At 50.1% G+C, this 27,686-nt stretch overlaps 1 protein-coding gene across 5 annotated transcripts in view; it reads right to left on the bottom strand.

Moving 5' to 3' along the window:
- eps8l2 (EPS8 signaling adaptor L2) overlaps positions 1-27,686 on the bottom strand; it is a 237,256-nt gene that overhangs the window by 17,418 nt on the left and 192,152 nt on the right. For all 5 annotated transcript variants that reach the window (XM_067993818.1, XM_067993819.1, XM_067993817.1 and 2 more), the window contains 2 exons: positions 4,909-5,040; positions 4,097-4,256 (listed from right to left, as the gene is read on the bottom strand). In XM_067993818.1, the coding sequence (XP_067849919.1) occupies positions 4,097-4,256; positions 4,909-5,040 (292 nt within the window). The remainder of the gene's footprint in view (positions 1-4,096; positions 4,257-4,908; positions 5,041-27,686) is intronic.

Below are 27,686 nucleotides of genomic sequence, written 5' to 3'. Positions count from 1 at the left end.
ACTATCTACTATGTAACAAATAAAGTACCTTAAGTACCTCAATGAGGTACATCTGCTTCTTTAAATATCGTCCCGCTGGCTTTAATTGCCGGCGGGACTTCCGGATTCCAGAACCCCGCGCGCACACTTATGCGTCTGTGTGAGATGCGGAAGTCGGCGGGTTGCAGCCGGGTTCCTTACCTGCTCCGGATTTTATCGATTTTTGCAGCCCCCCCTCCCCCAACGCATCCGGAGTTTCGGTGAAAATCGAGCCCCATGTGTCCTCCTCACAGATTACTTTCCCACTTAGCTTTGTATCGTCGGCAAACTGGGATACATTACACTCGGTCCCTTCATCTAAGTCATTAATGCAGATTGTAAATAGCTGAGGCCCAAGCACCGATCCTTGTAGCACCTCACTAGTTACAGCCTGCCAACCTGAGAATGACCCATTTAACCCTACTCTCTGTCTTCTGTCCTTTATCCAATCCTCTATCGAAGCTAATATATTACCCCCAACCCCATGAGCCCTTACCTCATGTAACAACCTTTTTTGTGGCACCTTATTGAATGCCTTTTGAAAATCCAAATATACTACATCCACTGGTTTCCATTTATCTACCCTACTGGTTACATCCTCAAAATACTCTAATAAATTTGTCAAACACGATTTCCCTTTCGTAAAACCATGTTGACTCTGCCTAATCATATTATGATTTTATAAGTGCCCTGTTACCACTTCCTTAATAATGGATTCCAGCATTTTCCCAACGACCGATGTCAGGCTAACTGGCCTGTAGTTCCCTGTTTTCTCTCTCCCTCCCTTCTTGAATAGGGGGCAACATTTGCTACCTTCCAGTCCATTGAGACCGTTCCAGAATCTAGAGAATTTTGGAAGATCATAATCAATGCAGCCACCTCTTTTGGAACCCTCGGATGTAGGCCATCAGGTCCAGGGGATTTGTCGGCTTTTAGTCCCATTAGTTTGTCTAGTACTTTTTCTCCATTGATATTAATTGTTTTAAGTTCCTCATACTTATTTACCCCTTGGTTCCCCATTATTTTTGGTATGCTTTTTGTGTCTTCCACAGTGAAAACAGAGACAAAATATTTATTAAACGCACCTGCCATTTCCTGATTCCCCATTATAATTTCTCCTGTCTCAGCCTCTAAGGGACCAATGTTTACTTTTGCTACTCTCTTCCTTTTTACACACTTGTAGAAGCTCTTACAATCTGTTTTTATATTTCTTGCTAGTTTACTTTCATATTCTATTTTTTCCCTTTTTATCAATTTTTTGGTAGTCCTTTGTTGGTTTCTAAAACTCTCCCAATCCCCAGGCTTATTACTCATCTTGGCAACATTATAGGCCTCTTTTTTCAATCTAATACTCTCCTTAACTTCTCTAGTTAGCCATGGGTGGATCACTTTTCCCGTGGAGTTTTTATTTCTCAATGGAATGTATATTTGTTGAGAATATTGAAATATTTCTTAAAACGTTTACCATTGCTTTTCAACTTTAATTGCCTTTAATAACATTGCCTTTAATTTAATTTCCCAATCTACCTCTGACAACTCGCCCCTCATATCTATGTCATTTTCTCCTCTCACAGTGTCTCTCTTGGGGGTCACATCTGCTGTAGTTGAATGTTTGGTCTCAGGGATACATTACACTTTTTTCCTGGTCAATTTTTGTCCCCAATTTTCTTTCCACTTTCCGCCTTTGGCATAGACTCCTTGCTGGAGTACAATCTCACGGGCACTGGTTATCCTTGCCTAAGTGGCCATTATTTAAGTATGATCCTTGACAGTGACTGTTGGTGGGTTATTCAATCACAGGAAGCATCACACCTGAGTAGTGCACAAACAGGATAGGAACAGAGCAGGGGCAGGATAGGAATGGGACAGAGGTGGGATAGGAGTAGAGGATAGGAGCAGGATAGTAACAGGGAAGGATGGAGCAGCAATAAGGCAGGGGATGGAATCATGGCTTCAGTTTTGAGGTTTGATTTACTGCTGATAAAAAAAATCATTGACAACCTTAGTAATTAATGATTCCGCAGCATAAGATATTGAAATGGATGAGCAAAGTAATTGAAGACTAGATTCTAGAGGGGTCATTTTCCTACTTTGCACTTCCAGTGGAGAACCTTGAATGCTGGGAGCACATATTGGAAATTCAGGCCAGTGTGGCACATAATTTTCCAACCATTAAGTTAAAAGCATACACACATTTTAGATACGTGCTTGTGGTGGCTGAGGCTCCTGGTCAGAAACGCAAAGTTGGAAAATTACCCTTTAGTCATCCATTTTGCATGTTAGCAATTTCTGGACAGCCTTCTTAAAAAGCATAGTAACATAGGAGTAGGCCATTCAGCCCCTCTAGCCTTTTCCGACATTCAATTAGATCATAGTTGATTTGTATCCCAACTCCTTTACCTGCCTTTGGTCCATATTTCTTGATACCCTTACCTAACAAAAGTCTATCGATCTCGGTCTTGAAACTTTCGATTGACCCAGCATCCACAGCCTTTTGGGGGAGAGAGTTCCAGATTTCTACTACCCTTTGTGTGAAGAAGTGCTTCCTGATTTCACTCCTGGATGGCCAGGTTCTAATTTTAGGATTATGCCCTCTTGTCCTGGATTCCCCAACCAGAGGAAATAGTTTCTCTGTATCTACACTATCAAATCCTTTTATAATTTTAAACACCTTGATTTGATCACCCCTTAATCTTCTATACTAGAAGCCAAGTTTATGTAACCTGTCCTTAATTTAACCCTTTAAGCCCTAGTATCATTCTGGTGAATCTGCGCTGTAACCCTTCCAAGACCAATATATCCATTCTGAGGTGCAGTGCGCAGAACTGAGTGCAGTACTCCAGATATGGTCTGACCAAGGTTCTGTACAACTGAAGCATAACTTCCTCCCCATTGTATTCCAGTCCCCTTAAGATAAAGTGTAACATTCTTTTAGCCTCTTTGATTCATTTTTGTCCACTAGGTTTTATTGATTTATGTACATGGGCACCCAAATCTCTTTGCTCTTCCACAGTTCCTAGTTTCTCACCATTTAGAAAATATTACTATTTGTCTTTCTTGGATTGCAAGTGGATTACCTCACACTTCCCCACACTGAACTCCATTTGCCACAGTTTTGGCCGCTCACTTAATCTGCCTATGCCTTTTGTAACTTTCTGCTTCCATCTGCACTGCTTACTGTGCCTCCCAACTTAGTGCCATCTACAAACTTGGATATACAACTCTCTATTCCTTCATCCAAGTCCTTGACTTTCCCAAACCAAACTGGACAGGTGACAACACTATAGCTACATAGGGGGTGATTTTAAACCCCAAGAATGGGTGGGTTGGGGGTGGGTGGGAGTTGAAAATATTTGTTTTTTGGGTCACAACCGCCACCCAGCTTTATTTCCGGGTTTAATGTCGGCGCGTAAAAATACAAGCTTCCCACTGGGAATGCAAAGTCTGAACATTTTGAGGTTGTGAGGTTAAAATCACCCCTATAGTGTTGTATTATAATTATCAACTCCTATTTCCACAATCATTCACAGACATTTATTGTATTTTTACTTACTTAGCCTCAACTTATCATTCAGTACATTGTAGTCTTTTGCTGGAAATGGGCCTTAAGCTCAGGCAGGGTTTCTTTTCTCGATTATGTGGCTATGAATGAATCCATCAAAGAAATCAGATTAAAAAAATAAAAGAAATTATACAGGTGTAATAGCCACAGTGGATTCAAGAAAGGGGCCTCTTTCGTTATTTTAACCACAGGCAATGGCCTACCATGACACTGCCATCTTGGCATTCAAACCGGGCTCCCTATTAACTGGCAGTGAACCAACTATGGTTTGTTTGCTTATTAGGATGAGAGTTGACAAGGTGGAAGTATGCAGCACATATCCAGAACATCAGCTTCACTGCATTTAAGTATTCCCAAGGCCATAGGCAAAGGAGGCTCTTCTGTGAAAGGGGAATGGATTAGTAAAGCTCCCTCTTTAATAATAATTGGAATGAACTGTTTCACAACATCTCATTGGGACATGGTTTTCCGACAAATTTACATTAGAGTTCAACTTTTACATTTTTGTTTACTTACGGTCCTTGTCCCGTGAGAAGGACCTGTTTGCTAGTCCTGGTTGCTCATGGCTTCCACGTCTCATGTGGCCAGGGCCGGTAAAGGGTCCAGGTGAAGTGTAACCTGGGACGTTAGGCCCCATTCCTCTGGGATTCATCTCTCCTTTGTACCATTGACCACTCTAAAGAAAATAATTGTTGATGAAGCATTACTTGCTTACTCCAAGTTACCTGAAATACCAAACTTTGTGGTGAAATGAGGTAGCAGAATAACAGCTTGCCAAATACAGGAATTTCCTGTGCCATTGCAATGCAAGAACTTAAGAAAACATGAAAACAAAGGGTATCTGGTCCTCCAAAACCAATTCTCCCAAATTCCCTTTACAATCTGTCTACCATCGACACTACCCAATTTAATCTCCTATGAAAAGTGACCTAAATATTGCAACTGACAAATAATGGTGCCACAACTAAAATCAGTAGACACTTATTAGACAATTGCCGTGGCACATCCTAACACTACCACCAATCCTCGGGAGAATCTCTAGAATGGGCGTTTGGGTGAGGTCCCTTACCCCAGAAAAATTCAGTACATTTAGAGGATGAGAAGGGGAGAAATATAAAAATATACAGTTCTGTGAAATCTCTCCCTGACTCCTCCTAAATTAATCTCATGAAACTAACAATCCATCTAACATTACAGCTTCAATTATTCAGTGCTGAACAAGCTGACTGGTACAGAAGACAATCCACTGATCCCAGCAGCATAGGCTACAATGAATAGCCTCAAACATATTTGACCTTTGAGCTTTGTTCTTGTGCAGTATCACTTACCTGACCGTAGGGATGATCAGACTGGCCAGGGATATCATCTAAATTCACGACATCCAGCATACTAAATGGGACATAGCCAACCTCTCCAAATTTGCTCTTCAGCTTCCACCACTGCTTGTTATCTTCTACCACCTGCAGAGAGAGAGAGAGTCAGGAGTTTAGATTGTTCGGATAGGATGTTCTGTTCCTACGGCAATGCCTTCGGGTACGGTTCAGGCCTTCTACCCGCCTGACTGATCCAGTGTTTACCCTGGTGAACCTCCTCAGAATCGATGTTTTCAGGTGGGCTCCTGATGGTATTCCTGCCTGTACGTGGGAACTCTCTGTTGCGGATGCTGGGAAATGACAGCTGCTGCTGGAGTGGGTCACCTACAGCAGCTTAAAGGGACAAGCAGCTATGACAAATAGAAAAAAAATTGTTGGCTCTGACAAACTGCCAGCAATCTAATGATCTGAAAGTCTCAATTGATGGTTCCTCCATTGATTCAACTTGCTGCTTTGGCCATTTGATGTGATGTATTTGATGTGTTACGCTTGTCCTCATAACACCAGATGCTGTTCTGTTCTGCTGTTTCTAGTGTCCAGCATTGCTAAGTTGATAATCACTCTGTTATTATGACATAATTTCAATGCTCCTGCTGGTATTTGGGCAGGTGCTTCTGATATTTGGTGGGACGGAGACTGGTCAACTGGAACCAAAAGGAAAATGGGCGGGGATCTGATGCAAGGGGCAATTGGAATGGGATGGGAAGGCAGAGGTGAATTGGAGTGTGGTGGGTGGGGGAAACGCGACTGGGGCCAGCAAACTATGTCAGTAGAAGAAGGGGAGTTATTAAGACCTTAAAAAATATCGAGAATGCCAATGTCCCTTAAAGACTCTCAGCTTTTAGTTTGGGGGAGGAGGGTTAGAAGCCATAAAATGGTGATTCTTAAAATAAAAATCAGAGGAGAGCACCAGGCACGAAAACAATGGGCAGAGGACAGTGGAAGCTGTGATCCTGCCGAGGACCGAGTGCCAACGAAGGGGGGAGGAGGAGAGTGGGGTCCGCAATCTTGTTAAAACCCAAACATGGACACTAGAAACCTAGGAACAGAGCAGTGGTCGCAAATTGGCCAAGGACAGTCCAAATGATGGCGGGTTGCAGGAGGCACTGCTAACAGAGTGAATGAAGCATAGTGAGGTCTCATGGAGGTGGAGTGGTGATGTCTCAATGCTCCAACATTAGATCAGCAAGGACAATTTACTTTGGGGCCACAGTCCGAAAAGGAGAAATTGTTTCCACTGGTAGGAGGGTCAGTAACCAGAGGACACAGATTTAAGATAATTGGCAAAAGAACCACAGGAGAGATGAGGAGAATTTTTTTTATGCAGCAAGTAGTTATGATCTGGAATGCACTGCCTGAAAGGGTGGTGGAAGCAGATTCAATAGTAACTTTGAAAAGGAAATTGGAAATATACTTGAAAAGGAAAACATTGCAGGGCTATGGGGAAAGAACAGGGGAGTGGGACTAACTGGATAGCTCTTTCAAAGAGCCAGCACAGACACGATGGCCCGAATGGCCTCCTTCTGTGCTGTATGATTCCAAGTAGGCAAGTTCATTAACGGTCCGTTTCAGAAATTGAGAGATTGTTATCGTGCTATGTGATACCAGGCTGGAAGTTGGGGAGGTGGAATATTAATGAAAAAATTTAATTTAGGTTTATTACTTTACAGGCAATGTTTCAAATTCAAACTATTGCTTGCGAGACAGGCAGTTGGAATGAGAACATATACCCAGTGGCCAGAGAGTAGAATGGCATGAAGACTGAGAACAACTAGATTAAAGGGGAAAGAGAACCTGAAAGGTGGGAGAGGGAGAGAGAAATAAAGGAAATGTGAACCAGATGTGGATGGGGGGAAGAGAGACAATGGATGGGTATATCTGAACCAGATGGGAGTGGGAGAGGGAAGGAGAGAGGGAGAAAAAGGAGGGAAAATGAGAGAGAGAAAAAATGCGAACCAAATGGGTGGGGTGTTGGGCGGAGGTGAAAGTAAAGGGAGAAAGACAGGATGGTGGGGAAAGAAAGGGGGCATGTGAACGAGACGGGAGAGTGGTGGGGAGAGGCAGAATGTGAACGAGACGGGAGAATGGTGGGGAGAGGCAGAATGTGAACTAGACAGGAGATTGGTGATGAGAGACAGAATGTGAACTAGACAGGAGAGTGGTGGGGAGAGGCAGAATGTGAACTAGACAAGAGAGAGGTGGGGAGAGGCAGAATGTGAACCAGACAGAAGAGTGGTGGGGAGAGGCAGAATGTGAACCAGACAGGAGAGTGGTGGGGAGAGGCAGAATGTGAACCAGACGGGAGAGTGGTGGGGAGAGGCAGAATGTGAACCAGACAGGAGAGTGGTGGGGAGAGGCAGAATGTGAACCAGACAGGAGAGTGGTGGGGAGAGGCAGAATGTGAATTAGACAGAAGAGTGGTGGGGAGAGGCAGAATGTGAACCAGACAGGAGAGTGGTGGGGAGAGGCAGAATGTGAACCAGACAGGAGAATGGTGGGGAGAGGCAGAATGTGAACCAGACAGGAGAGTGTGGGGAGAGGCAGAATGTGAACCAGACAGGAGAATGGTGGGGAGAGGCAGAATGTGAACCAGACAGGAGAGTGGTGGGGAGAGGCAGAATGTGAACCAGACGGGAGAGTGGTGGGGAGAGGCAGAATGTGAACCAGACAGGAGAGTGGTGGGGAGAGGCAGAATGTGAACCAGACAGGAGAGTGGTGGGGAGAGGCAGAATGTGAATTAGACAGAAGAGTGGTGGGGAGAGGCAGAATGTGAACCAGACAGGAGAGTGGTGGGGAGAGGCAGAATGTGAACCAGACAGAAGAGTGGTGGGGAGAGGCAGAATGTGAACCAGACAGGAGAGTGGTGGGGAGAGGCAGAATGTGAATTAGACAGAAGAGTGGTGGGGAGAGGCAGAATGTGAACCAGACAGGAGAGTGGTGGGGAGAGGCAGAATGTGAATTAGACAGAAGAGTGGTGGGGAGAGGCAGAATGTGAATTAGACAGGAGAGTGGTGGGGAGAGGCAGAATGTGAACGAGACAGGAGAGTGGTGGGGAGAGACAGAATGTGAACCAGACAGGAGAGTGGTGGGGAGAGGCAGAATGTGAACCAGACAGGAGAGTGGTGGGGAGAGGCAGAATGTGAATTAGACAGAAGAGTGGTGGGGAGAGGCAGAATGTGAACGAGACAGGAGAGTGGTGGGGAGAGGCAGAATGTGAATTAGACAGGAGAGTGGTGGGGAGAGGCAGAATGTGAACGAGACAGGAGAGTGGTGGGGAGAGACAGAATGTGAACCAGACAGGAGAGTGGTGGGGAGAGGCAGAATGTGAATTAGACAGGAGAATGGTGGGGAGAGGCAGAATGTGAATTAGACAGGAGAGTGGTGGGGAGAGGCAGAATGTGAACGAGACAGGAGAGTGGTGGGGAGAGACAGAATGTGAACCAGACAGGAGAGTGGTGGGGAGAGGCAGAATGTGAATTAGACAGGAGAGTGGTGGGGAGAGGCAGAATGTGAATTAGACGGGAGAGTGGTGGGGAGAGGCAGAATGTGAACTAGACAGGAGAGTGGTGGGGAGAGGCAGAATGTGAATTAGACGGGAGAGTGGTGGGGAGAGGCAGAATGTGAACTAGACAGGAGAGTGGTGGGGAGAGGCAGAATGTGAATTAGACGGGAGAGTGGTGGGGAGAGGCAGAATGTGAACTAGACAGGAGAATGGTGGGGAGAGGCAGAATGTGAATTAGACAGAAGAGTGGTGGGGAGAGGCAGAATGTGAACTAGACAGGAGAGTGGTGGGGAGAGGCAGAATGTGAACCAGACAGGAGAGTGGTGGGGAGAGGCAGAATGTGAACGAGACAGGAGAGTGGTGGGGAGAGGCAGAATGTGAACCAGACAGGAGAGTGGTGGGGAGAGGCAGAATGTGAATTAGACAGGAGAGTGGTGGGGAGAAGCAGAATGTGAATTAGACAGGAGAGTGGTGGGGAGAGGCAGAATGTGAACCAGACAGGAGAGTGGTGGGGAGAGGCAGAATGTGAACCAGACAGGAGAGTGGTGGGGAGAGGCAGAATGTGAATTAGACAGGAGAGTGGTGGGGAGAGGCAGAATGTGAATTAGACAAGAGAGTGGTGGGGAGAGGCAGAATGTGAACCAGACAGGAGAGTGGTGGGGAGAGGCAGAATGTGAATTAGACAGAAGAGTGGTGGGGAGAGGCAGAATGTGAATGAGACAGGAGAGTGGTGGGGAGAGGCAGAATGTGAACTAGACAGGAGAGTGGTGGGGAGAGGCAGAATGTGAATTAGACAGGAGAGTGGTGGGGAGAGGCAGAATGTGAATTAGACAGGAGAATGGTGGGGAGAGGCAGAATGTGAACCAGACAGGAGAGTGGTGGGGAGACGCAGAATGTGAACTAGACAGGAGAGTGGTGGGGAGAGGCAGAATGTGAACTAGACAGGAGAATGGTGGGGAGAGGCAGAATGTGAACCAGACAGGAGAGTGGTGGGGAGAGGCAGAATGTGAACCAGACAGGAGAGTGGTGGGGAGAGGCAGAATGTGAACCAGACAGGAGAGTGGTGGGGAGAGGCAGAATGTGAACCAGACAGGAGAGTGGTGGGGAGAGGCAGAATGTGAATTAGACAGGAGAGTGGTGGGGAGAGGCAGAATGTGAATTAGACAAGAGAGTGGTGGGGAGAGGCAGAATGTGAATTAGACAGGAGAGTGGTGGGGAGAGGCAGAATGTGAATTAGACAGAAGAGTGGTGGGGAGAGGCAGAATGTGAATTAGACAGGAGAGTGGTGGGGAGAGGCAGAATGTGAACTAGACAGGAGAGTGGTGGGGAGAGGCAGAATGTGAATTAGACAGGAGAGTGGTGGGGAGAGGCAGAATGTGAATTAGACAGGAGAATGGTGGGGAGAGGCAGAATGTGAACCAGACAGGAGAGTGGTGGGGAGAGGCAGAATGTGAACTAGACAGGAGAGTGGTGGGGAGAGGCAGAATGTGAACTAGACAGGAGAGTGGTGGGGAGAGGCAGAATGTGAACTAGACAGGAGAGTGGTGGGGAGAGGCAGAATGTGAATTAGACAGGAGAGTGGTGGGGAGAGGCAGAATGTGAATTAGACAGAAGAGTGGTGGGGAGAGGCAGAATGTGAACTAGACAGGAGAGTGGTGGGGAGAGGCAGAATGTGAACCAGACAGGAGAGTGGTGGGGAGAGGCAGAATGTGAACGAGACAGGAGAGTGGTGGGGAGAGGCAGAATGTGAACCAGACAGGAGAGTGGTGGGGAGAGGCAGAATGTGAATTAGACAGGAGAGTGGTGGGGAGAAGCAGAATGTGAATTAGACAGGAGAGTGGTGGGGAGAGGCAGAATGTGAACCAGACAGGAGAGTGGTGGGGAGAGGCAGAATGTGAACCAGACAGGAGAGTGGTGGGGAGAGGCAGAATGTGAATTAGACAGGAGAGTGGTGGGGAGAGGCAGAATGTGAATTAGACAAGAGAGTGGTGGGGAGAGGCAGAATGTGAACCAGACAGGAGAGTGGTGGGGAGAGGCAGAATGTGAATTGGACAGAAGAGTGGTGGGGAGAGGCAGAATGTGAATTAGACAGGAGAGTGGTGGGGAGAGGCAGAATGTGAACTAGACAGGAGAGTGGTGGGGAGAGGCAGAATGTGAATTAGACAGGAGAGTGGTGGGGAGAGGCAGAATGTGAATTAGACAGGAGAATGGTGGGGAGAGGCAGAATGTGAACCAGACAGGAGAGTGGTGGGGAGACGCAGAATGTGAACAAGACAGGAGAGTGGTGGGGAGAGGCAGAATGTGAACTAGACAGGAGAATGGTGGGGAGAGGCAGAATGTGAACCAGACAGGAGAGTGGTGGGGAGAGGCAGAATGTGAACCAGACAGGAGAGTGGTGGGGAGAGGCAGAATGTGAACCAGACAGGAGAGTGGTGGGGAGAGGCAGAATGTGAACCAGACAGGAGAGTGGTGGGGAGAGGCAGAATGTGAATTAGACAGGAGAGTGGTGGGGAGAGGCAGAATGTGAATTAGACAAGAGAGTGGTGGGGAGAGGCAGAATGTGAATTAGACAGGAGAGTGGTGGGGAGAGGCAGAATGTGAATTAGACAGAAGAGTGGTGGGGAGAGGCAGAATGTGAATTAGACAGGAGAGTGGTGGGGAGAGGCAGAATGTGAACTAGACAGGAGAGTGGTGGGGAGAGGCAGAATGTGAATTAGACAGGAGAGTGGTGGGGAGAGGCAGAATGTGAATTAGACAGGAGAATGGTGGGGAGAGGCAGAATGTGAACCAGACAGGAGAGTGGTGGGGAGAGGCAGAATGTGAACTAGACAGGAGAGTGGTGGGGAGAGGCAGAATGTGAACTGGACAGGAGAGTGGTGGGGAGAGGCAGAATGTGAACTAGACAGGAGAGTGGTGGGGAGAGGCAGAATGTGAATTAGACAGGAGAGTGGTGGGGAGAGGCAGAATGTGAATTAGACAGGAGAGTGGTGGGGAGAGGCAGAATGTGAATTAGACAGGAGAGTGGTGGGGAGAGGCAGAATGTGAATTAGACAGGAGAGTGGTGGGGATAAGCAGAATGTGAATTAGACAGGAGAATGGTGGGGAGAGGCAGAATGTGAACCAGACAGGAGAGTGGTGGGGAGAGGCAGAATGTGAATTAGACAGGAGAGTGGTGGGGAGAAGCAGAATGTGAATTAGACAGGAGAGTGGTGGGGAGAAGCAGAATGTGAATTAGACAGGAGAATGGTGGGGAGAGGCAGAATGTGAACCAGACAGGAGAGTGGTGGGGAGAAGCAGAATGTGAATTAGACAGGAGAGTGGTGGGGAGAAGCAGAATGTGAACCAGACAGGAGAATGGTGGGGAGAGGCAGAATGTGAATTAGACAGGAGAGTGGTGGGGAGAGGCAGAATGTGAACCAGACAGGAGAGTGGTGGGGAGAGGCAGAATGTGAATTAGACAGGAGAGTGGTGGGGAGAGGCAGAATGTGAAGTAGACAGGAGAGTGGTGGGGAGAGGCAGAATGTGAACCAGACAGGAGAGTGGTGGGGAGAGGCAGAATGTGAACCAGACAGGAGAATGGTGGGGAGAGGCAGAATGTGAATTAGACAGGAGAGTGGTGGGGAGAGGCAGAATGTGAACTAGACAGGAGAGTGGTGGGGAGAGGCAGAATGTGAACCAGACAGGAGAGTGGTGGGGAGAGGCAGAATGTGAACCAGACAGAAGAGTGGTGGGGAGAGGCAGAATGTGAATTAGACAGGAGAGTGGTGGGGAGAAGCAGAATGTGAATTAGACAGGAGAGTGGTGGGGAGAGGCAGAATGTGAACCAGACAGGAGAATGGTGGGGAGAAGCAGAATGTGAACCAGACAGGAGAGTGGTGGGGAGAGGCAGAATGTGAATTAGACAGGAGAGTGGTGGGGAGAGGCAGAATGTGAACTAGACAGGCGAGTGGTGGGGAGAGGCAGAATGTGAATTAGACAGGAGAGTGGTGGGGAGAGGCAGAATGTGAACTAGACAGGAGAGTGGTGGGGAGAGGCAGAATGTGAACTAGACAGGAGAGTGGTGGGGAGAGGCAGAATGTGAATTAGACAGGAGAGTGGTGGGGAGAGGCAGAATGTGAACCAGACAGGAGAGTGGTGGGGAGAGGCAGAATGTGAACTAGACAGGAGAGTGGTGGGGAGAGGCAGAATGTGAATTAGACAGGAGAATGGTGGGGAGAGGCAGAATGTGAACCAGACAGGAGAGTGGTGGGGAGAGGCAGAATGTGAACCAGACAGGAGAGTGGTGGGGAGAGGCAGAATGTGAATTAGACAGGAGAGTGGTGGGGAGAGGCAGAATGTGAATTAGACAGGAGAGTGGTGGGGAGAAGCAGAATGTGAATTAGACAGAAGAGTGGTGGGGAGAGGCAGAATGTGAACTAGACAGGAGAGTGGTGGGGAGAGGCAGAATGTGAATTAGACAGGAGAGTGGTGGGGAGAGGCAGAATGTGAATTAGACAGAAGAGTGGTGGGGAGAGGCAGAATGTGAATTAGACAGGAGAGTGGTGGGGAGAGGCAGAATGTGAACTAGACAGGAGAGTGGTGGGGAGAGGCAGAATGTGAATTAGACAGAAGAGTGGTGGGGAGAGGCAGAATGTGAATTAGACAGAAGAGTGGTGGGGAGAGGCAGAATGTGAATTAGACAGGAGAGTGGTGGGGAGAGGCAGAATGTGAACGAGACGGGAGAGTGGTGGGGAGAGGCAGAATGTGAACCAGACAGGAGAGTGGTGGGGAGAGGCAGAATGTGAACCAGACAGGAGAGTGGTGGGGAGAGGCAGAATGTGAATTAGACAAGAGAGTGGTGGGGAGAGGCAGAATGTGAATTAGACAGGAGAGTGGTGGGGAGAGGCAGAATGTGAATTAGACAGAAGAGTGGTGGGGAGAGGCAGAATGTGAATTAGACAGGAGAGTGGTGGGGAGAGGCAGAATGTGAACTAGACAGGAGAGTGGTGGGGAGAGGCAGAATGTGAATTAGACAGGAGAGTGGTGGGGAGAGGCAGAATGTGAATTAGACAGGAGAATGGTGGGGAGAGGCAGAATGTGAACCAGACAGGAGAGTGGTGGGGAGAGGCAGAATGTGAACTAGACAGGAGAGTGGTGGGGAGAGGCAGAATGTGAACTGGACAGGAGAGTGGTGGGGAGAGGCAGAATGTGAACTAGACAGGAGAGTGGTGGGGAGAGGCAGAATGTGAATTAGACAGGAGAGTGGTGGGGAGAGGCAGAATGTGAATTAGACAGGAGAGTGGTGGGGAGAGGCAGAATGTGAATTAGACAGGAGAGTGGTGGGGAGAGGCAGAATGTGAATTAGACAGGAGAGTGGTGGGGATAAGCAGAATGTGAATTAGACAGGAGAATGGTGGGGAGAGGCAGAATGTGAACCAGACAGGAGAGTGGTGGGGAGAGGCAGAATGTGAATTAGACAGGAGAGTGGTGGGGAGAAGCAGAATGTGAATTAGACAGGAGAGTGGTGGGGAGAAGCAGAATGTGAATTAGACAGGAGAATGGTGGGGAGAGGCAGAATGTGAACCAGACAGGAGAGTGGTGGGGAGAAGCAGAATGTGAATTAGACAGGAGAGTGGTGGGGAGAAGCAGAATGTGAACCAGACAGGAGAATGGTGGGGAGAGGCAGAATGTGAATTAGACAGGAGAGTGGTGGGGAGAGGCAGAATGTGAACCAGACAGGAGAGTGGTGGGGAGAGGCAGAATGTGAATTAGACAGGAGAGTGGTGGGGAGAGGCAGAATGTGAAGTAGACAGGAGAGTGGTGGGGAGAGGCAGAATGTGAACCAGACAGGAGAGTGGTGGGGAGAGGCAGAATGTGAACCAGACAGGAGAATGGTGGGGAGAGGCAGAATGTGAATTAGACAGGAGAGTGGTGGGGAGAGGCAGAATGTGAACTAGACAGGAGAGTGGTGGGGAGAGGCAGAATGTGAACCAGACAGGAGAGTGGTGGGGAGAGGCAGAATGTGAACCAGACAGAAGAGTGGTGGGGAGAGGCAGAATGTGAATTAGACAGGAGAGTGGTGGGGAGAAGCAGAATGTGAATTAGACAGGAGAGTGGTGGGGAGAGGCAGAATGTGAACCAGACAGGAGAATGGTGGGGAGAAGCAGAATGTGAACCAGACAGGAGAGTGGTGGGGAGAGGCAGAATGTGAATTAGACAGGAGAGTGGTGGGGAGAGGCAGAATGTGAACTAGACAGGCGAGTGGTGGGGAGAGGCAGAATGTGAATTAGACAGGAGAGTGGTGGGGAGAGGCAGAATGTGAACTAGACAGGAGAGTGGTGGGGAGAGGCAGAATGTGAACTAGACAGGAGAGTGGTGGGGAGAGGCAGAATGTGAATTAGACAGGAGAGTGGTGGGGAGAGGCAGAATGTGAACCAGACAGGAGAGTGGTGGGGAGAGGCAGAATGTGAACTAGACAGGAGAGTGGTGGGGAGAGGCAGAATGTGAATTAGACAGGAGAATGGTGGGGAGAGGCAGAATGTGAACCAGACAGGAGAGTGGTGGGGAGAGGCAGAATGTGAACCAGACAGGAGAGTGGTGGGGAGAGGCAGAATGTGAATTAGACAGGAGAGTGGTGGGGAGAGGCAGAATGTGAATTAGACAGGAGAGTGGTGGGGAGAAGCAGAATGTGAATTAGACAGAAGAGTGGTGGGGAGAGGCAGAATGTGAACTAGACAGGAGAGTGGTGGGGAGAGGCAGAATGTGAATTAGACAGGAGAGTGGTGGGGAGAGGCAGAATGTGAATTAGACAGAAGAGTGGTGGGGAGAGGCAGAATGTGAATTAGACAGGAGAGTGGTGGGGAGAGGCAGAATGTGAACTAGACAGGAGAGTGGTGGGGAGAGGCAGAATGTGAATTAGACAGAAGAGTGGTGGGGAGAGGCAGAATGTGAATTAGACAGAAGAGTGGTGGGGAGAGGCAGAATGTGAATTAGACAGGAGAGTGGTGGGGAGAGGCAGAATGTGAACGAGACGGGAGAGTGGTGGGGAGAGGCAGAATGTGAACCAGACAGGAGAGTGGTGGGGAGAGGCAGAATGTGAACCAGACAGGAGAGTGGTGGGGAGAGGCAGAATGTGAATTAGACAGAAGAGTGGTGGGGAGAAGCAGAATGTGAACTAGACAGGAGAGTGGTGGGGAGAGGCAGAATGTGAATTAGACAGAAGAGTGGTGGGGAGAAGCAGAATGTGAACTAGACAGGAGAGTGGTGGGGAGAGGCAGAATGTGAATTAGACAGGAGAATGGTGGGGAGAGGCAGAATGTGAACGAGACAGGAGAGTGGTGGGGAGAGGCAGAATGTGAATTAGACAAGAGAGTGGTGGGGAGAGGCAGAATGTGAATTGGACAGGAGAGTGGTGGGGAGAGGCAGAATGTGAATTAGACAGAAGAGTGGTGGGGAGAGGCAGAATGTGAATTAGACAGGAGAGTGGTGGGGAGAGGCAGAATGTGAACTAGACAGGAGAGTGGTGGGGAGAGGCAGAATGTGAATTAGACAGGAGAGTGGTGGGGAGAGGCAGAATGTGAATTAGACAGGAGAATGGTGGGGAGAGGCAGAATGTGAACCAGACAGGAGAGTGGTGGGGAGAGGCAGAATGTGAACTAGACAGGAGAGTGGTGGGGAGAGGCAGAATGTGAACTAGACAGGAGAGTGGTGGGGAGAGGCAGAATGTGAACTAGACAGGAGAGTGGTGGGGAGAGGCAGAATGTGAATTAGACAGGAGAGTGGTGGGGAGAGGCAGAATGTGAATTAGACAGGAGAGTGGTGGGGAGAGGCAGAATGTGAATTAGACAGGAGAGTGGTGGGGAGAGGCAGAATGTGAATTAGACAGGAGAGTGGTGGGGAGAAGCAGAATGTGAATTAGACAGGAGAATGGTGGGGAGAGGCAGAATGTGAACCAGACAGGAGAGTGGTGGGGAGAGGCAGAATGTGAATTAGACAGGAGAGTGGTGGGGAGAAGCAGAATGTGAATTAGACAGGAGAGTGGTGGGGAGAAGCAGAATGTGAATTAGACAGGAGAATGGTGGGGAGAGGCAGAATGTGAACCAGACAGGAGAGTGGTGGGGAGAAGCAGAATGTGAATTAGACAGGAGAGTGGTGGGGAGAAGCAGAATGTGAACCAGACAGGAGAATGGTGGGGAGAGGCAGAATGTGAATTAGACAGGAGAGTGGTGGGGAGAGGCAGAATGTGAACCAGACAGGAGAGTGGTGGGGAGAGGCAGAATGTGAATTAGACAGGAGAGTGGTGGGGAGAGGCAGAATGTGAAGTAGACAGGAGAGTGGTGGGGAGAGGCAGAATGTGAACCAGACAGGAGAGTGGTGGGGAGAGGCAGAATGTGAACCAGACAGGAGAATGGTGGGGAGAGGCAGAATGTGAATTAGACAGGAGAGTGGTGGGGAGAGGCAGAATGTGAACTAGACAGGAGAGTGGTGGGGAGAGGCAGAATGTGAACCAGACAGGAGAGTGGTGGGGAGAGGCAGAATGTGAACCAGACAGAAGAGTGGTGGGGAGAGGCAGAATGTGAATTAGACAGGAGAGTGGTGGGGAGAAGCAGAATGTGAATTAGACAGGAGAGTGGTGGGGAGAGGCAGAATGTGAACCAGACAGGAGAATGGTGGGGAGAAGCAGAATGTGAACCAGACAGGAGAGTGGTGGGGAGAGGCAGAATGTGAATTAGACAGGAGAGTGGTGGGGAGAGGCAGAATGTGAACTAGACAGGCGAGTGGTGGGGAGAGGCAGAATGTGAATTAGACAGGAGAGTGGTGGGGAGAGGCAGAATGTGAACTAGACAGGAGAGTGGTGGGGAGAGGCAGAATGTGAACTAGACAGGAGAGTGGTGGGGAGAGGCAGAATGTGAATTAGACAGGAGAGTGGTGGGGAGAGGCAGAATGTGAACCAGACAGGAGAGTGGTGGGGAGAGGCAGAATGTGAACCAGACAGGAGAGTGGTGGGGAGAGGCAGAATGTGAATTAGACAGAAGAGTGGTGGGGAGAAGCAGAATGTGAACTAGACAGGAGAGTGGTGGGGAGAGGCAGAATGTGAATTAGACAGAAGAGTGGTGGGGAGAGGCAGAATGTGAACCAGACAGGAGAGTGGTGGGGAGAGGCAGAATGTGAATTAGACAGGAGAATGGTGGGGAGAGGCAGAATGTGAACGAGACAGGAGAGTGGTGGGGAGAGGCAGAATGTGAATTAGACAGGAGAGTGGTGGGGAGAAGCAGAATGTGAACTAGACAGGAGAGTGGTGGGGAGAGGCAGAATGTGAATTAGACAGGAGAGTGGTGGGGAGAGGCAGAATGTGAATTAGACAGGAGAGTGGTGGGGAGAGGCAGAATGTGAATTAGACAGGAGAGTGGTGGGGAGAGGCAGAATGTGAATTAGACAGGAGAGTGGTGGGGAGAGGCAGAATGTGAACCAGACAGGAGAGTGGTGGGGAGAGGCAGAATGTGAACTAGACAGGAGAGTGGTGGGGAGAGGCAGAATGTGAATTAGACAGGAGAATGGTGGGGAGAGGCAGAATGTGAACCAGACAGGAGAGTGGTGGGGAGAGGCAGAATGTGAACCAGACAGGAGAGTGGTGGGGAGAGGCAGAATGTGAACCAGACAGGAGAGTGGTGGGGAGAGGCAGAATGTGAATTAGACAGAAGAGTGGTAGGGAGAAGCAGAATGTGAACTAGACAGGAGAGTGGTGGGGAGAGGCAGAATGTGAATTAGACAGAAGAGTGGTGGGGAGAGGCAGAATGTGAACCAGACAGGAGAGTGGTGGGGAGAGGCAGAATGTGAACCAGACAGGAGAGTGGTGGGGAGAGGCAGAATGTGAACCAGACAGGAGAGTGGTGGGGAGAGGCAGAATGTGAATTGGACAGAAGAATGGTGGGGAGAAGCAGAATGTGAACTAGACAGGAGAGTGGTGGGGAGAGGCAGAATGTGAATTAGACAGAAGAGTGGTGGGGAGAAGCAGAATGTGAACTAGACAGGAGAGTGGTGGGGAGAGGCAGAATGTGAATTAGACAGGAGAATGGTGGGGAGAGGCAGAATGTGAACGAGACAGGAGAATGGTGGGGAGAGGCAGAATGTGAACCAGACAGGAGAGTGGTGGGGAGAGGCAGAATGTGAACTAGACAGGAGAGTGGTGGGGAGAGGCAGAATGTGAATTAGACAGGAGAGTGGTGGGGAGAGGCAGAATGTGAACCAGACAGGAGAGTGGTGGGGAGAGGCAGAATGTGAACTAGACAGGAGAGTGGTGGGGAGAGGCAGAATGTGAACCAGACAGGAGAGTGGTGGGGAGAGGCAGAATGTGAACTAGACAGGAGAGTGGTGGGGAGAGGCAGAATGTGAACTAGACAGGAGAGTGGTGGGGAGAGGCAGAATGTGAATTAGACAGGAGAGTGGTGGGGAGAGGCAGAATGTGAATTAGACAGGAGAGTGGTGGGGAGAGGCAGAATGTGAATTAGACAGGAGAATGGTGGGGAGAGGCAGAATGTGAACGAGACAGGAGAGAGGTGGGGAGAGGCAGAATGTGAACCAGACAGGAGAGTGGTGGGGAGAAGCAGAATGTGAATTAGACAGGAGAGTGGTGGGGAGAGGCAGAATGTGAATTAGACAGAAGAGTGGTGGGGAGAAGCAGAATGTGAACTAGACAGGAGAGTGGTGGGGAGAGGCAGAATGTGAACTAGACAGGAGAATGGTGGGGAGAGGCAGAATGTGAACCAGACAGGAGAGTGGTGGGGAGAGGCAGAATGTGAACTAGACAAGAGAGTGGTGGGGAGAGGCAGAATGTGAATTAGACAGGAGAGTGGTGGGGAGAGGCAGAATGTGAACCAGACAAGAGAATGGTGGGGAGAGGCAGAATGTGAATTAGACAGGAGAGTGGTGGGGAGAGGCAGAATGTGAATTAGACAGGAGAGTGGTGGGGAGAGGCAGAATGTGAATTAGACAGGAGAGTGGTGCGGAGAGGCAGAATGTGAATTAGACAGGAGAGTGGTGGGGAGAGGCAGAATGTGAATTAGACAGGAGAGTGGTGGGGAGAGGCAGAATGTGAACCAGACAGGAGAGTGGTGGGGAGAGGCAGAATGTGAACCAGACAGGAGAGTGGTGGGGAGAGGCAGAATGTGAATTAGACAGGAGAATGGTGGGGAGAGGCAGAATGTGAACCAGACAGGAGAGTGGTGGGGAGAAGCAGAATGTGAATTAGACAGGAGAGTGGTGGGGAGAAGCAGAATGTGAATTAGACAGGAGAGTGGTGGGGAGAAGCAGAATGTGAATTAGACAGGAGAGTGGTGGGGAGAGGCAGAATGTGAATGAGACAGGAGAGTGGTGGGGAGAGGCAGAATGTGAATTAGACAGAAGAGTGGTGGGGAGAAGCAGAATGTGAATTAGACAGGAGAGTGGTGGGGAGAGGCAGAATGTGAATTAGACAGGAGAGTGGTGGGGAGAGGCAGAATGTGAATTAGACAGGAGAGTGGTGGGGAGAGGCAGAATGTGAACTAGACAGGAGAGTGGTGGGGAGAGGCAGAATGTGAAGTAGACAGGAGAGTGGTGGGGAGAGGCAGAATGTGAATTAGACAGGAGAGTGGTGGGGAGAGGCAGAATGTGAACCAGACAGGAGAATGGTGGGGAGAGGCAGAATGTGAAGTAGACAGGAGCGTGGTGGGGAGAGGCAGAATGTGAATTAGACAGGAGAGTGGTGGGGAGAGGCAGAATGTGAATTAGACAGGAGAGTGGTGGGGAGAGGCAGAATGTGAATTAGACAGGAGAATGGTGGGGAGAGGCAGAATGTGAACCAGACAGGAGAGTGGTGGGGAGAGGCAGAATGTGAACTAGACAGGAGAGTTGGGGGGGAGAGGCAGAATGTGAACTAGACAGGAGAGTGGTGGGGAGAGGCAGAATGTGAACTAGACAGGAGAGTGGTGGGGAGAGGCAGAATGTGAATTAGACAGGAGAGTGGTGGGGAGAGGCAGAATGTGAATTAGACAGGAGAGTGGTGGGGAGAGGCAGAATGTGAATTAGACAGGAGAGTGGTGGGGAGAGGCAGAATGTGAATTAGACAGGAGAGTGGTGGGGAGAAGCAGAATGTGAATTAGACAGGAGAATGGTGGGGAGAGGCAGAATGTGAACCAGACAGGAGAGTGGTGGGGAGAGGCAGAATGTGAATTAGACAGGAGAGTGGTGGGGAGAAGCAGAATGTGAATTAGACAGGAGAGTGGTGGGGAGAAGCAGAATGTGAATTAGACAGGAGAATGGTGGGGAGAGGCAGAATGTGAACCAGACAGGAGAGTGGTGGGGAGAAGCAGAATGTGAATTAGACAGGAGAGTGGTGGGGAGAAGCAGAATGTGAACCAGACAGGAGAATGGTGGGGAGAGGCAGAATGTGAATTAGACAGGAGAGTGGTGGGGAGAGGCAGAATGTGAACCAGACAGGAGAGTGGTGGGGAGAGGCAGAATGTGAATTAGACAGGAGAGTGGTGGGGAGAGGCAGAATGTGAAGTAGACAGGAGAGTGGTGGGGAGAGGCAGAATGTGAACCAGACAGGAGAGTGGTGGGGAGAGGCAGAATGTGAACCAGACAGGAGAATGGTGGGGAGAGGCAGAATGTGAATTAGACAGGAGAGTGGTGGGGAGAGGCAGAATGTGAACTAGACAGGAGAGTGGTGGGGAGAGGCAGAATGTGAACCAGACAGGAGAGTGGTGGGGAGAGGCAGAATGTGAACCAGACAGAAGAGTGGTGGGGAGAGGCAGAATGTGAATTAGACAGGAGAGTGGTGGGGAGAAGCAGAATGTGAATTAGACAGGAGAGTGGTGGGGAGAGGCAGAATGTGAACCAGACAGGAGAATGGTGGGGAGAAGCAGAATGTGAACCAGACAGGAGAGTGGTGGGGAGAGGCAGAATGTGAATTAGACAGGAGAGTGGTGGGGAGAGGCAGAATGTGAACTAGACAGGAGAGTGGTGGGGAGAGGCAGAATGTGAATTAGACAGGAGAGTGGTGGGGAGAGGCAGAATGTGAACTAGACAGGAGAGTGGTGGGGAGAGGCAGAATGTGAACTAGACAGGAGAGTGGTGGGGAGAGGCAGAATGTGAATTAGACAGGAGAGTGGTGGGGAGAGGCAGAATGTGAACCAGACAGGAGAGTGGTGGGGAGAGGCAGAATGTGAACTAGACAGGAGAGTGGTGGGGAGAGGCAGAATGTGAATTAGACAGGAGAATGGTGGGGAGAGGCAGAATGTGAACCAGACAGGAGAGTGGTGGGGAGAGGCAGAATGTGAACCAGACAGGAGAGTGGTGGGGAGAGGCAGAATGTGAATTAGACAGGAGAGTGGTGGGGAGAGGCAGAATGTGAATTAGACAGGAGAGTGGTGGGGAGAAGCAGAATGTGAATTAGACAGAAGAGTGGTGGGGAGAGGCAGAATGTGAACTAGACAGGAGAGTGGTGGGGAGAGGCAGAATGTGAATTAGACAGGAGAGTGGTGGGGAGAGGCAGAATGTGAATTAGACAGAAGAGTGGTGGGGAGAGGCAGAATGTGAATTAGACAGGAGAGTGGTGGGGAGAGGCAGAATGTGAACTAGACAGGAGAGTGGTGGGGAGAGGCAGAATGTGAATTAGACAGAAGAGTGGTGGGGAGAGGCAGAATGTGAATTAGACAGAAGAGTGGTGGGGAGAGGCAGAATGTGAATTAGACAGGAGAGTGGTGGGGAGAGGCAGAATGTGAACGAGACGGGAGAGTGGTGGGGAGAGGCAGAATGTGAACCAGACAGGAGAGTGGTGGGGAGAGGCAGAATGTGAACCAGACAGGAGAGTGGTGGGGAGAGGCAGAATGTGAATTAGACAGAAGAGTGGTGGGGAGAAGCAGAATGTGAACTAGACAGGAGAGTGGTGGGGAGAGGCAGAATGTGAATTAGACAGAAGAGTGGTGGGGAGAAGCAGAATGTGAACTAGACAGGAGAGTGGTGGGGAGAGGCAGAATGTGAATTAGACAGGAGAATGGTGGGGAGAGGCAGAATGTGAACGAGACAGGAGAGTGGTGGGGAGAGGCAGAATGTGAATTAGACAGGAGAGTGGTGGGGAGAGGCAGAATGTGAATTAGACAGGAGAGTGGTGGGGAGAAGCAGAATGTGAACTAGACAGGAGAGTGGTGGGGAGAGGCAGAATGTGAATTAGACAGGAGAGTGGTGGGGAGAGGCAGAATGTGAATTAGACAGGAGAGTGGTGGGGAGAGGCAGAATGTGAATTAGACAGGAGAGTGGTGGGGAGAGGCAGAATGTGAATTAGACAGGAGAGTGGTGGGGAGAGGCAGAATGTGAACCAGACAGGAGAGTGGTGGGGAGAGGCAGAATGTGAACTAGACAGGAGAGTGGTGGGGAGAGGCAGAATGTGAATTAGACAGGAGAATGGTGGGGAGAGGCAGAATGTGAACCAGACAGGAGAGTGGTGGGGAGAGGCAGAATGTGAACCAGACAGGAGAGTGGTGGGGAGAGGCAGAATGTGAACCAGACAGGAGAGTGGTGGGGAGAGGCAGAATGTGAATTAGACAGAAGAGTGGTGGGGAGAAGCAGAATGTGAACTAGACAGGAGAGTGGTGGGGAGAGGCAGAATGTGAATTAGACAGAAGAGTGGTGGGGAGAGGCAGAATGTGAACCAGACAGGAGAGTGGTGGGGAGAGGCAGAATGTGAACCAGACAGGAGAGTGGTGGGGAGAGGCAGAATGTGAACCAGACAGGAGAGTGGTGGGGAGAGGCAGAATGTGAATTAGACAGAAGAGTGGTGGGGAGAAGCAGAATGTGAACTAGACAGGAGAGTGGTGGGGAGAGGCAGAATGTGAATTAGACAGAAGAGTGGTGGGGAGAAGCAGAATGTGAACGAGACAGGAGAGTGGTGGGGAGAGGCAGAATGTGAATTAGACAGGAGAATGGTGGGGAGAGGCAGAATGTGAACGAGACAGGAGAATGGTGGGGAGAGGCAGAATGTGAACCAGACAGGAGAGTGGTGGGGAGAGGCAGAATGTGAACTAGACAGGAGAGTGGTGGGGAGAGGCAGAATGTGAATTAGACAGGAGAGTGGTGGGGAGAGGCAGAATGTGAACCAGACAGGAGAGTGGTGGGGAGAGGCAGAATGTGAACTAGACAGGAGAGTGGTGGGGAGAGGCAGAATGTGAACCAGACAGGAGAGTGGTGGGGAGAGGCAGAATGTGAACTAGACAGGAGAGTGGTGGGGAGAGGCAGAATGTGAACTAGACAGGAGAGTGGTGGGGAGAGGCAGAATGTGAATTAGACAGGAGAGTGGTGGGGAGAGGCAGAATGTGAATTAGACAGGAGAGTGGTGGGGAGAGGCAGAATGTGAATTAGACAGGAGAATGGTGGGGAGAGGCAGAATGTGAACGAGACAGGAGAGAGGTGGGGAGAGGCAGAATGTGAACCAGACAGGAGAGTGGTGGGGAGAGGCAGAATGTGAATTAGACAGAAGAGTGGTGGGGAGAAGCAGAATGTGAACTAGACAGGAGAATGGTGGGGAGAGGCAGAATGTGAACCAGACAGGAGAGTGGTGGGGAGAAGCAGAATGTGAATTAGACAGGAGAGTGGTGGGGAGAGGCAGAATGTGAATTAGACAGAAGAGTGGTGGGGAGAAGCAGAATGTGAACTAGACAGGAGAGTGGTGGGGAGAGGCAGAATGTGAACTGGACAGGAGAATGGTGGGGAGAGGCAGAATGTGAACCAGACAGGAGAGTGGTGGGGAGAGGCAGAATGTGAACTAGACAAGAGAGTGGTGGGGAGAGGCAGAATGTGAATTAGACAGGAGAGTGGTGGGGAGAGGCAGAATGTGAACCAGACAAGAGAATGGTGGGGAGAGGCAGAATGTGAATTAGACAGGAGAGTGGTGGGGAGAGACAGAATGTGAATGAGACAGGAGAGTAGTGGGGAGAGGCAGAATGTGAACCAGACAGGAGAGTGGTGGGGAGAGGCAGAATGTGAATTAGACAGGAGAGTGGTGCGGAGAGGCAGAATGTGAATTAGACAGGAGAGTGGTGGGGAGAGGCAGAATGTGAATTAGACAGGAGAGTGGTGGGGAGAGGCAGAATGTGAACCAGACAGGAGAGTGGTGGGGAGAGGCAGAATGTGAATTAGACAGGAGAGTGGTGGGGAGAAGCAGAATGTGAATTAGACAGGAGAGTGGTGGGGAGAGGCAGAATGTGAACCAGACAGGAGAGTGGTGGGGAGAGGCAGAATGTGAACCAGACAGGAGAGTGGTGGGGAGAGGCAGAATGTGAATTAGACAGGAGAATGGTGGGGAGAGGCAGAATGTGAACCAGACAGGAGAGTGGTGGGGAGAAGCAGAATGTGAATTAGACAGGAGAGTGGTGGGGAGAAGCAGAATGTGAATTAGACAGGAGAGTGGTGGGGAGAAGCAGAATGTGAATTAGACAGGAGAGTGGTGGGGAGAGGCAGAATGTGAATGAGACAGGAGAGTGGTGGGGAGAGGCAGAATGTGAATTAGACAGAAGAGTGGTGGGGAGAAGCAGAATGTGAATTAGACAGGAGAGTGGTGGGGAGAGGCAGAATGTGAATTAGACAGGAGAGTGGTGGGGAGAGGCAGAATGTGAATTAGACAGGAGAGTGGTGGGGAGAGGCAGAATGTGAACTAGACAGGAGAGTGGTGGGGAGAGGCAGAATGTGAAGTAGACAGGAGAGTGGTGGGGAGAGGCAGAATGTGAATTAGACAGGAGAGTGGTGGGGAGAGGCAGAATGTGAACCAGACAGGAGAATGGTGGGGAGAGGCAGAATGTGAAGTAGACAGGAGCGTGGTGGGGAGAGGCAGAATGTGAATTAGACAGGAGAGTGGTGGGGAGAGGCAGAATGTGAATTAGACAGGAGAGTGGTGGGGAGAGGCAGAATGTGAAGTAGACAGGAGAGTGGTGGGGAGAGGCAGAATGTGAATTAGACAGGAGAGTGGTGGGGAGAGGCAGAATGTGAAGTAGACAGGAGAGTGGTGGGGAGAGGCAGAATGTGAATTAGACAGGAGAGTGGTGGGGAGAGGCAGAATGTGAATTAGACAGGAGAGTGGTGGGGAGAGGCAGAATGTGAACGAGACAGGAGAGTGGTGGGGAGAGGCAGAATGTGAAGTAGACAGGAGAGTGGTGGGGAGAAGCAGAATGTGAATTAGACAGGAGAGTGGTGGGGAGAGGCAGAATGTGAATTAGACAGGAGAGTGGTGGGGAGAGGCAGAATGTGAAGTAGACAGGAGAGTGGTGGGGAGAAGCAGAATGTGAATTAGACAGGAGAGTGGTGGGGAGAGGCAGAATGTGAATTAGACAGGAGAGTGGTGGGGAGAGGCAGAATGTGAATTAGACAAGAGAGTGGTGGGGAGAGGCAGAATGTGAATTAGACAGGAGAATGGTGGGGAGAGGCAGAATGTGAATTAGACAAGAGAGTGGTGGGGAGAGGCAGAATGTGAACTAGACATGAGAATGGTGGGGAGAGGCAGAATGTGAATTAGACAGGAGAGTGGTGGGGAGAGGCAGAATGTGAACCAGACAGGAGAGTGGTGGGGAGAGGCAGAATGTGAATTAGACAGGAGAGTGGTGGGGAGAGGCAGAATGTGAATTAGACAGGAGAGTGGTGGGGAGAGGCAGAATGTGAATTAGACAGAAGAGTGGTGGGGAGAGGCAGAATGTGAACCAGACAGGAGAGTGGTGGGGAGAGGCAGAATGTGAATTAGACAGGAGAGTGGTGGGGAGAGGCAGAATGTGAATTAGACAGGAGAGTGGTGGGGAGAGGCAGAATGTGAATTAGACAGGAGAGTGGTGGGGAGAAGCAGAATGTGAATTTGACAGGAGAGTGTTGGGAGAGGCAGAATGTGAACTAGACAGGAGAGTGGTGGGGAGAGGCAGAATGTGAATTAGACAGGAGAGTGGTGGGGAGAGGCAGAATGTGAACCAGACAGGAGAGTGGTGGGGAGAGGCAGAATGTGAATTGGACAGGAGAGTGTTGGGAGAGGCAGAATGTGAACTAGACAGGAGAGTGGTGGGGAGAGGCAGAATGTGAATTAGACAGGAGAGTGGTGGGGAGAGGCAGAATGTGAACCAGACAGGAGAGTGCTGGGGAGAGGCAGAATGTGAAGTAGACAGGAGAGTGGTGGGGAGAGGCAGAATGTGAACCAGACAGGAGAGTGGTGGGGAGAGGCAGAATGTGAATTAGACAGGAGAGTGGTGGGGAGAGGCAGAATGTGAACCAGACAGGAGAGTGGTGGGGAGAGGCAGAATGTGAATTAGACAGGAGAGTGGTGGGGAGAGGCAGAATGTGAAGTAGACAGGAGAATGGTGGGGAGAGGCAGAATGTGAACCAGACAGGAGAATGGTGGGGAGAGGCAGAATGTGAACCAGACAGGAGAGTGGTGGGGAGAGGCAGAATGTGAATTAGACAGGAGAATGGTGGGGAGAGGCAGAATGTGAATTGGACAGGAGAGTGTTGGGAGAGGCAGAATGTGAACTAGACAGGAGAGTGTGGGGAGAGGCAGAATGTGAATTAGACAGAAGAGTGGTGGGGAGAGGCAGAATGTGAACCAGACAGGAGAGTGGTGGGGAGAGGCAGAATGTGAACTAGACAAGAGAGTGGTGGGGAGAGGCAGAATGTGAACTAGACAGGAGAGTGTGGGGAGAGGCAGAATGTGAACCAGACAGGAGAGTGGTGGGGAGAGGCAGAATGTGAACCAGACAGGAGAGTGGTGGGGAGAGGCAGAATGTGAATTAGACAGGAGAGTGGTGGGGAGAGGCAGAATGTGAATTAGACAGGAGAGTGGTGGGGAGAGGCAGAATGTGAATTAGACAGGAGAATGGTGGGGAGAGGCAGAATGTGAACGAGACAGGAGAGAGGTGGGGAGAGGCAGAATGTGAACCAGACAGGAGAGTGGTGGGGAGAGGCAGAATGTGAATTAGACAGAAGAGTGGTGGGGAGAAGCAGAATGTGAACTAGACAGGAGAATGGTGGGGAGAGGCAGAATGTGAACCAGACAGGAGAGTGGTGGGGAGAAGCAGAATGTGAATTAGACAGGAGAGTGGTGGGGAGAGGCAGAATGTGAATTAGACAGAAGAGTGGTGGGGAGAAGCAGAATGTGAACTAAACAGGAGAGTGGTGGGGAGAGGCAGAATGTGAACTCGACAGGAGAATGGTGGGGAGAGGCAGAATGTGAACCAGACAGGAGAGTGGTGGG

The sequence above is a fragment of the Heptranchias perlo genome, chromosome 12, assembly GCF_035084215.1.
Source record: "Heptranchias perlo isolate sHepPer1 chromosome 12, sHepPer1.hap1, whole genome shotgun sequence".
Lineage (NCBI taxonomy): Eukaryota > Metazoa > Chordata > Chondrichthyes > Hexanchiformes > Hexanchidae > Heptranchias > Heptranchias perlo.
The sequence above is the reverse complement of the archived record's forward strand: the minus strand, read 5'-3'. Positions and strand labels throughout refer to the sequence as shown.